Source organism: Podarcis vaucheri, assembly GCF_965113315.1.
Source record: "Podarcis vaucheri genome assembly, chromosome: 13".
NCBI classification, from domain to species: Eukaryota; Metazoa; Chordata; class Lepidosauria; order Squamata; family Lacertidae; genus Podarcis; species Podarcis vaucheri.
The window spans coordinates 46,756,964-46,772,541 of NC_138751.1; the positions used below are offsets into that span (position 1 = coordinate 46,756,964).

Consider the following 15,578-nt stretch of genomic DNA (forward strand, 5'->3'; position numbering starts at 1 on the left):
GGTGCTTGAAAATGCTAAGTATCTGCATCACACACATATATATTCATTTTTCTGGAAACTCACTGAAATTGATTAAGATGCTACCTTTCTTTGCAAGCACCACAAATTCTCCATTGGAAGATTGTGTAATAGAATGAAAATAAAAACAATTCAGTCCCTGTAACAAAAGCATTAACCTAAATGTTGTCTCAGCACAGGCCAGCTTGTTTTTGTATCGGCCATATATTTTGTGTTTGGTGGACGAGTTTGATTTCAGTCAGTATTTGCAGCAAGATGTAGGCAGTGGTTGGGATTACATAAGGATGCACTCCTAATGTTTACTTAGAAGAATGCTTCACTGAACTAAATGGGTCTTGCTTCCAAACATACAAAAAACTAGGCTGCATAGTACTTAGTCTGAATTTCACAAGTCACCAAGCATATCAAAAATGCTTAAGAACATAGTCTGGCATGTTAACTATATACTGCAATGCAGCTAAAGCAGGCGTAGGCAAACTCGGCCCTCCAGATGTTTTTGGGACTACAACTCCCATCACCCCTAGCTAACAGGACCAGTGGTCAGGGATGATGGGAGTTGTCGTCCCAAAACATCTGGACGGCCGAGTTTGCCTGTGCCTGAGCTAGAGCATGGATTAACATCAGGTTTGAAGAGTGGGTGCATCAGACTGTGTGCCTGAAGTGTGCCTCCAGAAACAAGCCTCTCTACAATCTCCACCCTACAGCAACTATGATTACTGTAATCCTGTCTGAAATGTGTTGTGGACATAGCAGTCATCCTCTGTATGGCCGTACCTGTAAGCAGGAACAGATGTGAGGTTCATTTTGTTGTGGGGTGATCTCAGCTTCACTTTGTCTTTGCTCCTGTAAAGACACACATACAACCTCCAATTTGAACATATGATTGCTTCTTGTGGCTCATTACCCCACCAGTGCTTTACACTTGCTCTTGTATTCTTTCACTATATGCATAGTCATCCATTCAGGTTTTTACAGTTCTAAAAGTTTTCAGTTGTTATTTCACACAGCTCTGTCCCAACAGTGGTATGCATGTAGGTTTGCAACTTATGCAAGGGCTAGCTAATCAGTGCTACACAAATCCAGATTCTACTGAAGACCAGGACTAGAGATTATCTCAGATCCTGGGAAGATGAAGTGTTAGCACAAATGCAGTGACTAAACTTCCACAGCGAGGTCTAAAATCATATCCATCAAGATGCAACCCCTCATTTAATTACAGTACATCTCTACTTCGAAGTTTTTCTGTCAAGGTTCCTTTCTTTTGCAGCCTCCCAAACACAAAGGTAAAATGGTTTTCATTTGTATGTGTATGAGATTCTTATCTAGATACTGGATAGCTCAGTTTGTTAAGAGTGTTGTGCAGATAATACCAAGGTCACAACTTCGATCCCCATACAGGACAGCTGCATATTCCAGCACTGTGGTGTGTGTGGGTGTGTGTGTGTGGACTAGATGATCCTCAGAGTCCCTTCCAACTCTACAACTCCAACATGGAGAGCCAACAACCAGAGGTGTCTGTAAGACTAGCTTAAACAAACTGTGCCGTCTTTTACCAATGGAAACTGAAGCACTACTACCCCAGTCCCCCTGGCCACATAAAAACTCACAATCAGAAAACAAATCATGTCTTGCCAACTGCTCCCTTGAGCACAAATATGCCAATGGTGTAAGTATTTGAAATGGGAGCTGATGAAGCCAAGAAGTGTACAGTGGTACCTCGGGTTAAGAACTTAATTCGTTCCGGAGGTCCGTTCTTAATCTGAAACTGTTCTTAATCTGAAGCACCACTTTAGCTAATGGGGCCTTCTGCTGCCACTGCGCCGCCGGAGCACGATTTCTGTTCTCATCCTGAAGCAAAGTTCTTAACCCAAGGTACTATTTCTGGGTTAGCGGAGTCTGTAACCTGAAGCGTCTGTAACCCGAGGTACCACTGTGGTTTGCAAGGAGCCAAGATACATGGTGTGTTATCAACTCATAAGTCAAGGTCTAAACTAAAACTGGCAAATTAGCTGAGGAGCTGTGCCTGGAAACCATGTGTCCCGTCCCCCCCCCCCATTCCACCAGCTAGATATTTGAAGCAGATGTGCTGAACACAGTAGTCAACCCAATATTTCCAAGTGTTAACCATTTATAAATAAGTACATTTTTTTTCATACATACAGTTCATTGTACAGGTTACAATCTGTATACATTAGGGAGGGGCAGGGGAGAATGCATTCTTTTTGAACTTTTTCCACGTCTATCTGACAGCTCACATGTACAGACAATAAAACTCTGCTCAAGCAAGTACAGTGAAGGGAAAGAAACACATTTCTTTCCTTTTATACAGGAGTGGCCAAGAGTCTTAGCTGAGCGCAGGGGTTTGTGCGGCTGCCCTGCTGCAAAAGATCACAACTGTGTTGGTGATTCAATATATCAGTAAGAGAACAGAACATGCAATTGAATATTATTATACTGTACAGAGAAAATCCTTTACATCGGAATTATAGAAAAGCTAAAAGGAAAAAGAACTCAGTGTCTTCCCAGCAAGTGTCTTGAAGGATGGCAAACCTTAAAGGTTTTTTTTTCTTTAATACAAAGGAGTGCTGTGTTACTGTACAGAGGCAGACAAGGCAGGCAAAATGCTGCAATGCTCATAGGGAAGAAAATGCAAAATGAAAGAACACCATCGGAATGGAAAACACGTTTGAACTGGTGCAAAACATTCATCCCCTCCAAAAATACCCCAAACCCTGGACCTATACAGATCAGTGCCTTGCACTCTGTGGAAATGTCAGTATCGGTAAATAACAGTGGGTACTCCTAGGAAATGGACTCAGGGTCCGGTGCATGTCCAGGCAGAACAGAGCTGAACTGCCCCACCTTGCTCACGGACCCAGTGTGATGGCAGCCAGAAGAAAAAGCATCATCTCTCTCTTTCCCTTTCTAAGCAAGCGTAAAAGTGCAAAAACCTCGTTCAGTTTTCCCAGTAGCCTCTCGACTCAGAAGCAGCCCCAGGCCAGCGGTGTCTGCCTTTCTGTGGGGAAAGCAGTTCTGTGGAGAAGATCCCAAGGAATCGTCAAGGATTACAGGGTTTTATTTGCCAGGAGGGGGCCTAGTCTGGTCTAGCAGGTGGATTATAATCAAGAACTGCAAACGCAATAGCCTGCTATGTAATTTCAGCCCTTAATGTGTTTTTGTTGTTAGGGGAGAAAAATCATCCAGCAGTTGAGTTCAAGTAATTCGGGGGGGGGGGGGAGAGAGCAGTTCAGGTTTTCCACCCCTTTGTGCTTGTGCCCCAAGTTCTTCCTTTGCTTTCCACAGCAACCATACATTTAGTGAAGGCATCTAACATGTCAAAGGAGGTACATTATTTCTCGTCCCCTTCTAAGCCCTTTTTATAAGCTGAATTCCGGTAGATGAAGGCCCTGGGACTCCCAGCGTATTTAAGAAGAGGGAAATGGGAAGAGATGTCGCCTGCCACCCAAGAGTTTGCAAGGGGCCACCTTAAGCAGAGAAGGAGAATAATTTCTAGGCACGCAGTGATGTTCGTTGCTTTATGTAAGGCGTGGAGAAGCTGGCACTTTGGTTTTTACTAGATGACTTTCTGTGTGGATCTTGAACGGTAGCAATTTTGTTAACTGCTGCAAAAGGCCAGGCCAGTGACTTGGGCTTTCAAAATATGTGCAGGCTTCGCCCTCCCCCCTTTCTCTGCAGTCGAATGCTATGTAATAAAAGAAAAACAGCCTTCAGGCTTAGTATCTGAAAGGAAATGTTCTCCTTCTCAAATGTTCTGCATATGTGGACAGCCTCTGCCTCTTTGAAACTGCAACAACAGGCACATTTTCAGCCACTCTCAAATAAACTCTTTACCTCTAAGTACATTTCTTACAGCTAGCAGTAGAGCCATGTTCCAAGCTGATAGCTCTCTTTCCCTGGAGCAAAGCAGACCTTGCAATGTATTCAGACTCCCATCCTATTTTAAAGAGCCAGCTCAGACTTGTTGGGTGGAATTCAGCCAACTTTTACTCAAGAGTAGACCCTCTGAAATGAAAAGACCTAATAGAGTCATGTTCTATAATTTCAGCGAGCCTATTCTGAGTAGGCCTAGGGTTGAATTTCACCCTGTTTCAAATTTCCAGGTGCCAGGATCAGTTTTCGGTACCCAAGTGGCGATACCCCAGGAGGCAGACTCAAACCAGGGTCAAGTTAATTGCTTGAATGCAATTAAAGTACAGCACACAAATTTCTTTGGTATGTAAATAGCAGCCATGGTGAAGCCTGCAAAACCTTGAGATGGTGGCAGAGGGTGGAGAGAAGTCTCTAAGTGTGCCAAAGTCCAGAAGGTGCTCTTTACATTTCAAAGAAAGACTCCATTGGCAGCTTTCTAGAACTTGTTGCTGGGACCATGCTGAGTAAAGTGGAACTCCCCCTCCTGGTCCCTGTGGTTCTGAGGCTGATCAGATATGGCAGCTACTAACATAACAAACAAAAAGGTGCTTCTTCACTGCGTTCACGCAATTAAGGACAGGTCTACCTTGGTCCTCAGAGAGAAGCAGCTGGTACTGCTTCGAGAGCCGTAACACATGCACCATAAACCTGCAACTAGATTCTAGCTCTAGAATAAGCCTTCCACTCAGCCTAGAAGCTTTCTGCAGTGTTAGAATGACATGGAGCGGTGGCATACGCGGGCATACATTCAAAGCAGAAATGCCACTGGACTATTTGGTGTGTTTGTGCGGGTAAAGAGAGTTCTAAAACTCCAGCTTAGAGAGGGAGACAGGTGCAGTTATTTTTACATGGCCCTTTAAAAAAAAAAGCATCTGGGAGCCTTCTCTTGAGTGTTAAGCCATTCTATCACACTTTCCTGAGTAGAAAAAGCCTCACTTGGAAAGGCATTTCAATTGCAGAAAGGACAGCGAAAGAAATTACTTTGTGCTCTATCACATTGTATTTCAGGAGAGGACACAATGAGCAACCGAGGTCTAAGCCAAGAGCAAAAACAGAAGGAACTGCCTCCTGCCAACTTCTAAGACAAAAAACGGCTCCTATTTCAGCTGAGATGTGTGTTACCTGGTAACTAAAAGCAGTCACAATTAAGCCTCAGGTGCTCCTAAAGAGAATTGCTAGGAGATCAGTTCGATAAGTCACAGCAAATGTTTCTCTTTATATTGAAAAAAGTACTTCGCCTTTTGATGCTTATGTACAACAGCTAATACTTGTGCTATATATTTTGAGTCATTGCTTCTGTTTTAATACACTGAAAGACGAGAGCAACCTGTTGTATTTCTAATGAAGACACTGATCACACTTAAATAACCAGCATTTATCATAGTGACAAATGAAACTGTAAAGTGCACCCCCCCCCATTTACAAAGAGAGCAGGTGACAAACCCATCAGTGCAAAAATCCTGTGAAATCACAACACAGTACCGGAGGGGGGGGAGAGAAGAAGAAGAGGGGGAAACCCTGCCCAATGGAAGTATTAAAACCTCGTTTTGGATCTGCATGCCATTTCTTTCACTAAACACTAAATGTAAACAGATATGGTACTGGGAACCCCATGGCAGTGAAGAGCAGAGCAAAGCAACCAGATTCAAGAACTATAGCATTATGCCATCAAGAAGATTCGTATGTTGGAACTGCAAAGGTGATCAGATCGGCATGACAGCAACATTGTTCCTCCGCCTCCCGCATGGTGGAGACAGCTAAATTTGGTTGCGTTTCTCTACTTGCTTTATCGGGAAAGACAGCAGGTTAATGCCTCAGTGCACTCCAGCCATACCAAACAATTTGGTGCGAGGATCTTTTATCGTAGCCCAAAAGGCAAACAACGGAAACGATTAATTTGACCTTCCACTGTCCGCTGCAGTAAAATGGGTTCTATCTTCTGCATGATACAAGCAGTTCCAAAGTAGTTGCCACAAATCTCTTAAGGAAAGAAAAATCACCGATAAACACATGCAAACATATTCTTGTTTGGTGGTGTGTCTTCCAGTTTTTAAGAGTTTTAAAGTAATCAGTCTTTATAAAGCAGAAAAAAATGTCTAAGACAACACTAAAATCATAAGGATGATTCCCTACATCTAGCAAGTGCAGGGGGGAGGTTATCAACCCTTTTTTACTTCCCCAGGACAACAAAAGTAATGTGTGGGGAAAGCAAGAAGCAGCTTTATCCATCGCCAAAATAAAGGAAAGCAAATTTGCACCTTCTTTATATCTTGGGTTATGTACGAAAGCTCCCTCTCCCCTCTCCCATACACACACTCACAACACTGTCCCTTTCAACATGCAAGCTGAAACAGCGGAAAAGCATATTCCCGAAAAATGTAGCTGCCAATTTCTGGACTTGCTGGGCACCAGTACACCTTGGCAAGCCCCATAGCAGCAGAAGAAATTATGCTAACACCTCTTTTGCTAAGTGTTTTCTATTACTGCAGGTTCTGGAATACAACAGTTAAGAGCTGGAAAAAAGATGTACAAAAAGAGTCCTATGCAAAGATCAAAGTAAAAACCGAAGTAAAACAAACCCTTGAAAACATCCCCTTTGCACTCAAACAAGGACTACTCGTTCTGAGAATGAAAAGATTTCCTGAAACTGTTACATGAATCTCTTTTGTGTCTCTGAATTCCAGGACCTTAAAGCATAAACATATTGTCAGTAACACTTCCAGGTATGGAACCCGCCAACCTCACCTGAAGGTGCAAGCCTTGCTGTTTAATGGAAATACCTTTTCTAATCACTTTTCTATTTATAGAGAGGGACTCCTGAGGACAGCAAACGGACTTCAGAAAGAAGCCAAGTACTGAAAGTAAATCATAGGAAGCAAAGGGTATGTATATACCTGATTTATGTTTCAGAAATTATTGTATCATTTTGCACATCCTGTTAACAGAAATGAGGAACTCCCGTTTCAGTTGGGACAAAAGACTAGCCGTCCACAGCTGGTTAAATCATAGCATGGAGGAAAAAACCCCCTGCTTAATTAACAGGAAGCCAGCCTTATCCTTTGTCCAGCCCAAATGAAGAAAGGGCAAGGTGTGATTTTGCATTCCTTTGTGTCCCTGCCATTTCACTGTACCTCTGATGACCTTTTGAGCACCTGCATACATTCACGGATTACCTATAGCCTCATGAATCTGAAAAGCCCTTGCTACTCAGGAATGACCTTTAACTGCCCTCAGAACTCCTCACTATCATTTTTGTCAACATCTGATCTTCTCCCACCCAGTTCTGCCTTCTGTATTTGGCCTGGGGAAACAGCTCCAGCTTCTAACACTTAAGAGCATATTCCTCAAACACCAATATCGTATTGGTCTAAATGACCCAAGTCGCAGTGCCCCACAACCAGAGAAGAAGAGTGGAAGAGAGTGCTTCACTCCAAAAGTGTCAGCCAGAAAAGGAATGCCGAGATGGCTCAATGGGTCTCTAACTCAGGAAGCGTTGCTAGGACTGTACTAATACTGACTTCTAGGGGAGGGCATTAACCGTCACAATGGGAGTGCCTGTACAAATTCTGCTTCTCTTTCTCAGTTTCCCCCATCACACTTTCAAATGATAGGACACCTCACAGTTTATAATGAGCTTTCTTGATTTGGGAACAATACCTGGAGTGTGAATCGGTAAGGTGCTGTTCCATTTGGAGGACAAGCCCACTGAAAATGGACAGGAAGTCCGATATACAGACCGAGGTAGCCGCCCACTGATTGGCTGAAGTGGAGAGAACTTTGATTTCTCCCTGAATATTTGTTCAACTGCCTCAGAGGAAATCCAAACAGTATCATTCCGAACATGCCTTTCAAAGCAATGTTACCCGTGGAAATCCATACCAAGAGATTGGCTGGAAAGGATTTTTTCAAAATTCACAACCATGAACCCTTAATACTAATGTTCAATCCGATCACACCAGATAAAGCAGGATGGGTTTTATGCATAGCTCCTCACTGTATTACGAACAAAATAAAAGCCGCATTCTGTGCAGGTCAACAAGCTCTTTGGACACAACAAAACAATGTGGACAGCACTGTGCTGACTGAAAGAGTGCAATTTCCAAGTCAAAAGGGCTCAGTACTCTGGAGGAAAATTTAGTAAGTGTTTTAAAGCCTATATTCAAACCAATCTGAATTTTGAAATTCGCATTTTGTTTTTTCAAAGAGCTGGTTACCTCTCTCGAGCGATTCCTTCTAGGTCAGCCCCAACACCGTCTGCTAACATTGCCTAATTGACAGCTGAAGACATGTACAGGGCTGGCTTTATCTGAGGTCAGCTGTGTGCAGCAAAGGGTTTGGAGCATGTCTTAGACTGCCTCATCACCACACAGGAAAAAAACCCTAGTTGGTGGCCTGCTAGGTGAATGGAAAATGTAAAAAGGGAGGAAGAAAAACAGCAGTGTAATGTGGGAATTCAGCCGGGAAAAGTGTGCTGAAAACAAGGCTCTTGCTCCAAGACACGTCCGTTTCACACATTAGACTCCACAAATGGTCTCTTTGGTTTGATAGGGGATGTCTGTCCTTGCCTGGAGTCTCTGGAGAGTTGCCTATAGAGGTTGTCCTGATACGCCTGTGCAACAGGCAGTGTCCTGGCCACCTTAACATCGGGATACGAAGAGGTTTGGCTAACTCTCTCTAGGAGGTCTCCTCGGGAGCCATTGGACAATATCCCATGTGGGCCGTAATAGTCGTCTTCCAGCAGGTGGCCATTCTGTGCATTGTTGGTTTTGTTATAAAAGGCAATGCTGCTGATTGAGGAAGGCGGGCTGAACGTTTCTGGCTGGGGGAGGTTTCCTGGGGAGGTGGGGCTTATGACGGTATCCACTGAAGACACAGCCCAGGTTCGGTTCTGTTGGTGCAGGTGGGGATACTGCTGAGTCCGGGCCGTTTTATCAATGATTCCCATGAAAGGCGTGGTCCTGGAGCGGGCAGGCTCGCTGGGGTAACCGCCCTGCGTTGGAGAGACTGGGGAAAGCTCATCGCACGACCTGTCATAGGCTGGCTTAAGTGGGATCTCCATCTGCTGAATAGAAGCAGAAGGGCGGAAGGGGGGGTTCAGATTGGGAGTGGATGAGATGCTGTTGCTGGAAGGGGAAAATCGGAGGCCAACACTCTGAGAATGAAGCAGAGGCCTTGGGGTCGGTGGGTGAGGTTTGATTTCATTGGGGTTTACTGCCATGGGCCTTCGTATCAAGTGAGAGATATCTGGCGAACCAAGCTGGCTAGTGGGAAGGGAGGAACGTTCGAGATCGAGCTTTGTATGACAGACTGGGTAATAGGAAGCGGACTGGCTGCGCCCAATCTGTGGGGTCTGGTTATATCTCATCCCACCGCGATAGGCAGAGGAAGGCCTTTGTGGAAGATCCTCTTTAGCCAGCCCTCCATGCTGACAGATGGCCCCTGCACTGAGACTGGCCTGAACGTGCTGCATGGGCCGCCCATCCCCCGCTATCCCCCCAATGGAGCTCTGGTAGACCAGCCGGTTTTGGCCAGCAGCCATTTCCGCCGACGCCGACTGGTATTTGCTGGTCACTGAATGGGCCACCTGGCCGTAAGTGCCCGTCGGGATCACCGTACTGCAGTGCACGGCCGAACTCGGCTGGTTGCTTCTGACGATCTGTGCCTTGGCAGGCTGCAACCTGAGCCCTTGCTGGGGGACTGCAACCGGCAGCGGAAGCATCTGGAAGGACCTCTGTGTCATTTTGGAGAGTGGAGACTTTGGCCGGCTGGGAAGTTGACTGATGCTGGGTTCCTGCTGATATCGTACGGGTGAGCCGGACTGAGCCCTGTAGACACTCATGCTATCTGCTGGAGGGCTGGCTCGGTACTGAGGGCCTCTACGAAGGGGAGAAGGAGGTGGGCTTTGATACTCTTTCCCTTGGCTACCTACTGGAGGTGGGCTAAAGCGGTAAGACGAGGCTTGGTGAGCAGGAGATGTGTGTGCTGGGCTAGGCCTATAATGGGAGTTCTGGTGTGTTGGGGAGAGTGCTGGGGAGGTGGGCTGGTACCCTTGCCTTGTTGGTGACCCCACAGAACTATTTGACCTGAAGTCAAACACCTGATGTGAACTAAGTGGTGAGCTGGAGATGTAGGCAGAGTCTCGGTGGGCAGGAGAAGAAGGTGGGCTCTGGATGATGGGCAGAGTTTGGCTCGGCCGTGACTCCGTCTGCAAGCCAACAGAAATGTTTTCTTCTACATCTTGCTCAAGGTACTCCTCTTCCAAGATGTCCTGCACTGCATACAACTCTTCGTGCTGCGTTTCAGGCTCACATACCGCAAGAGGCTCTTGCTGTAGTTGCGCCTGCGTCTGTCTGCACTCTTCCTCCACCCTCATCAGCAGCCGCTGGATCTCACGGTTGTTCGGACAGAGCTTGATGGCCTCGTTCAGGTCCTCCAGCGCTGCTGAAAACTGCCTGCTCGACCCAAGAGAGGGGACAAAAAAGAAGAACCAAAGTTACTCTGGATCAGAACGGATTTGGGAAGACTTAAGCAACAAGTTTCTTGCGAAGAAAAGCATTGCTAGCCATGGTGGGGAGGATGTTCCGAGTCCTGTAAGAACCAGATTCTTCAGCCTTTGGCTGTTTCTTCCATTTCCACGGCAGAGGACACAAGCCAGTTTTCCCAAGATTGCTCTCTTGGAAATGAAGGGAACAAGGAAGGCAACTTTATGGTATGCAGGGTAGGTTTAGCTGTGCCCCTCCAACTATTTAAGGTCTGAGCTTAAGCCCTTATGATGCTCCGGGCAAGTGGCAAGCTCTGGCCTTCCTGCAGCCAATGCATTCTGCTCTGAGAATTGTTCTCTTGGGAATGAAGGGAACAAGGAAGGGAGAGAGTGCCTGACACAAGCCCACAATGCCTTTGGCTATCTTTGGAGGAACAGAAGGGTGGGGAGTTTGGGGGGAGGTGGGTTGTCATTTACAGGGACACTGGTAGCTTTTCAACAAAACAGTCATCTACTCGAATGTGATTGCGATTGGTAGAGAATATCCTCTACGCCCTTCATGCATTTCGTTTTATTGTTTGGTTTTTTAAAACACAACAATTTCCCCAAGCCCCAAAACTTTGACCTCCCCTGACTGCTGATGCTAGGAGGCAAGGCATGGTATGGCAAGGGAAGGCTTTTTCTTTCTTTTTTTTTAAAGTGGTATAATGGACCCTGAGTGAAGAAATGTGGGAAAGTCCCCGAAAGGAAATTGGTTGCCAATTTATTGCAAGCAGTGGGGAGCCAAATATGAATGCATAAAAGAAGGGAAAGTGTGGCTCAATTCATAGAGGTCTGTTTCTGGAATGGAAGTTTAATTATAGCAGTGAGAGACCCAGACGAAGGTTTATTGCCACTTCAGTGGGTCCTCCTTGAGCTGAGAGGTTGAAGTGCAGGGCCTCCAGCTCAGCAGTGATGATCAAATGGGTAGGTACAAAAGAAACTCTGGAACAAAACAAAGCTCCAAACAGTCACAGCAGGTACCCTACTCCATGAGCTGAGCAAAGAGGCTAGCAGTGGCTGAAAGGCAAAGCTCTCCAGTCAGTTCAGGATTCTGAAATGTGATCCCACCTGCAGCAGATGAGCTAGGCCCCTTTAAGCACCAACCAGAACACAGATGAGATACAACTGGATCCCAATGCTTTCATCCCACAGCAACAACTAATTTCGAGCACAGAGCAGAGCAGTCACTAGTTAACCCCCAAACATGCCCTCCAGAAGCTCAGCTGCTGCATGCTTCAGCGATGTGAATAAATCTAGCACTGACAGAATGCTCTGAGGACACTATGGTCCAACTTACAGAATTACTATATTTGGAACTGTGGAAGGTGCTCAGCTTAATGGAAGAGGGCGAGTTTCTTAAGCTGGTATTTCGGAGGGTTAGAATTATCGTCTCCCTTGGGCAATCCCTTGCTGTCGATTCATTTGTGTGGAATGGGGGCGTTTTTGGAATGTGTCACACCCAAACCTCAGGAGAACAGAACCTTTCATTTCTCTCTGGCTCTCCTCTCACCTGCTGCTGCGTTTGGCCCTTGCTCTTGCATAGTAAGCTTCATAAGATTTCGGTTTCAGCTCCAGTGCTTTAGTAGCAAATTCCTCCGCCATTCCAAAATCCTGCCATCACAATAGGTGCGTAGATAAGTCATTGAATATATACACACACAGAGAATTTGGGAAGAAAAAATAAGAATATGACATGGAAATATTTTTATATGTGGACTTGGTATTTTCCAACACTGACGTCATGTCACAGATAGCTGGTATCGAGAGATCCAACCCTGTTTTGTGAAGTTACGAGGTTATCCACTCCCAGGCTGGGCCTATAAGGACTCACTTCGTTCCTTGTGTGTCTCTTCAATCGGTCTGCTGTCACTGTGCCTGCCCTGGAAACCTTGCTGGATATAGGATTCTGTCAATTTGACAGGTCTTCTTTAGTGTATGTACTTATTGTTGATCTTCTCCCTGCACCGCTAATCTAAAAGTGCGGCCTAGACCTTTACATTTGGCACTGTTGGAAACAGAACTTTCCATCAATCTGCTCTTCTCATGACCTTTTTTTTTGGGGGGGGCGTCCTCTTGAACTGTGTGCTAAAGGAACACGTCAAGGGGTTCACAGCTGCACAGCTTTGCCCCTTGCCAGTTTTAATGCTGGCTACTTACCCTGCCAACTGTGATTAGACCAAATGTTTCGGTTTAGGGTACCTTAACACGGCTGCTGACTCTGGCTGGAGTGAATGGCTGCAGTGAAGCTATGCAACACAACCGTGCGATGAGGGCATTCAAGTAAGCCTCTTCTTATACAGTAACTCTGAAATTTTTTTGCTAACCAATAAAAAGGAAGAGGCAAACCTTGGAAAGGTCAAGAAAACCCTTCAAAATGGTCTGGATATGCTCAATGGGTATGTTTGGTTTTATACATACATTTTTAGTTTCTTGCTTCTCTCCTCCCTATTAAAGCACTCCCTAAACAATTTCTGCAAAGTGCTAATGTAAGTTAACTCTGTTTCTTAGCTCTGTGGCCACACGTAACAGATATGATTAAAACATGTCTATTCTTTAAAATGTTTGCATGCCAAATCCTTGACTTTAAATCCAAATGTGCAAAGCTTTATTATATATGTTGGCTTCTATATTGCTGAGACATTTACTGGATTCCTAGCATAAACAGTATTGTTTCTCTTTCACGCACTTGTAAAAACACTTCCCATGCTATGTTTTTAGACACAGGAACAGATTGCAACTAACGCAAGTTGTTGCCCATCTCCAGGAGGAAGATGGGAGGGTGTGGGGTATGTGTTTCTGATTCTGAGTGACTGCTCTAAGAGAAAGCCAGAGCTTCAGAAGGCTATGACAGCATTACAAGTCCGACAGCATCCTCCAATCTGCACACATACAGACATTGAGAAAAAATAAATCAAAGAGAGCTATAACAGCTGTTTTTATATAGCGATGAATTTTTAATTGCTTGAAATTAATCTCAAACCATTGGCTTGGCTGTTTCAGAACTGTAAAACGCCAGTGCTCTGTGAAGGACAACCAGGTTACAAAAAGGTGGAGGTTTTCAAGGCCATTCCAGGAGTCTGGGAAAGAGTCTGGTTAGGGAGTGGTTTAGGAACAGGAAAGGGAGCTGGGAAAGGATCATTGCCAGGAAGGGGCTTTGAGAAGGAGGCCACTTACATTCATTTTCCTCCGGCATCTGGAGAGGTTGAGAAGGAGTGACACCTTCAGTTCCCGGAAGGTTTTCAGGTCCTCTCCAAACCCTTCTCGGGGGAACTTCTTCAGAGCATACTGGTAGCGCTGGGCAGCCTCCTTCACTTTCCCTTTCTAGCAGAACGGCAAACAGGTCAAAATGCACCACTTAGTTTTCTATTTCAGCATTGTAGCAGTTCTAAGACAATCACTGAAGACAGCTGAATGTGCCTACACAGTTGCATCAGAGGGATCTAGAAATAAGCATGGCAGCTGTCGTTCCTTGCCGAATGAAATTTGGCTGCATGGAAGTCTTTAAGAGAAAAGCTTTCCTCTGCAGATTGTAAATTAATTTCTAGGTTTCTTGTTCTGATACTGGAGGGAGAAAGCTTAGCACAGCTGAAAAGCTCAGACCCTAGAGAATGGTTAGGTGGGTTTTCTTAAGATGCCACTGGATTGACTGTAAATACTAAATACACTGGGTAAAGGTTAGCTCAAAGAATGATTGGGCACATAGTGGAAGTATGTCCAAAAGTATTGCACACATTGGTACTAGTCTGAAGTGACCTGGTCAATTACTTGTCCATCTCACCATGGACAGGGGACCAATGAGAACACAAGTGACCGAGTAACAACATGTACCTGACAGTAATATAAACTGCCCAAAGGTTCCTGCCAAACAGAACCTCTTCCTGTACTACTTTGACATAAGGCTTAGAAAAAAGTGGATGTTTCCCCCCACACACATGGCTGATTTCCCAGCTGAAGGAAATATTGAACTATTAATGGCCTCCCCACTATAGAAACAGAAGGATTTCAAGGATGGATTTGGCAGGCAAGAGCCTCTTGCCCACAATACCACTTCCAGTCCTGGAAATGGAGGGGTCAGTGCCCAGGGACCTCCATAATATCGTAAGAGGCACATACTTTTAAATTACCTGTCTTTCCCCCATTGACTCTAGTTTCTGTATCTCAGGCCTATTGCTTCCAATGCATCTCCTGTTATTCATCTATTTATTTATTTATTCATTTACTTTATGAAACCATTTATATCCCAGCCCTTGCTGTTGCAACAGCTTACAATATCTACAAATTACAATTTTATAAAAAACAACAATATACACTTATCAATCAAAAACCCATGAGAATCAGTTAATTTTGTAGGTTTGTTTGGTTTATCTGTCAGATGCAGCAAAACCCTGCCAAGATATAATGGTTAACAACCAGCAGAAAATAGCAAGGGAGGAAACCAACTACAGTCGTACCTTGGAAGCCGAAAGCCTTGGCTCCTGATCAAATCGGCTCCTGAACAATCAAAACCTGGAAATGAGTGTTCTGGTTTCCGAACAATTTTCAGAAGCCGAACATCCAGCACGGCTTCCGATTGGCTGAAGGACACTTCTGCAGCCAATCAGAAGCCGCACTTTGGTTTTTGAATGGTTCTGGGAGTCAAACGGACACCCAGAACGCATGCTGTTCGAAAACCAAGGTACCACTATACAACTTTCATGGAGCAAGGCATTCCATAAGCTTAGTGCATCTTTTTGTGTCTTCTGCTCATATCATAATATCTACATTGGACGGCAACATCCCATTGGCACCAGCAGAGGCTTTCCTCCCAAGGCAAGTAGCAACGTGGTGCAGAATTTTAATTTTTAGTGCAAGGTATAAACTGTAGCCAAGCAGTAGCTCAAGATTCTGAATTAAGAGAACCACCTTGATTCTAAGAAAGCTATTCCAGATATTGGAGAACATAAAAGTGTTTTGTGGTTGTTGTTGCTACTGCTGCTGTTTTGCTTCACAAAGCCCAGCAATTTAGTCAAGCAGTGATGCTACGGACAACCCTGTCAGACACAGGGCTCAATGGGGTCTCAAGTTCTATGGACATGCTGACTGTATGCATTTAATCCCAATGGCCATG

The 15,578-nt window shown here is 45.0% G+C and overlaps 1 protein-coding gene across 1 annotated transcript in view; it reads right to left on the reverse strand.

The window, feature by feature from the left end:
• Positions 1-2,128: 2,128 nt before the first annotated feature.
• Positions 2,129-15,578, reverse strand: part of TANC2 (tetratricopeptide repeat, ankyrin repeat and coiled-coil containing 2) — a 190,794-nt gene continuing 177,344 nt past the window's right edge. Inside the window, exons 26-28 of the mRNA XM_082194652.1 lie at positions 13,646-13,792; positions 11,982-12,082; positions 2,129-10,400 (exon numbers count right to left, since the gene is read on the reverse strand). Of these exons, the coding sequence (XP_082050778.1) occupies positions 8,456-10,400; positions 11,982-12,082; positions 13,646-13,792 (2,193 nt within the window). The 3' untranslated portion in view covers positions 2,129-8,455. The remainder of the gene's footprint in view (positions 10,401-11,981; positions 12,083-13,645; positions 13,793-15,578) is intronic.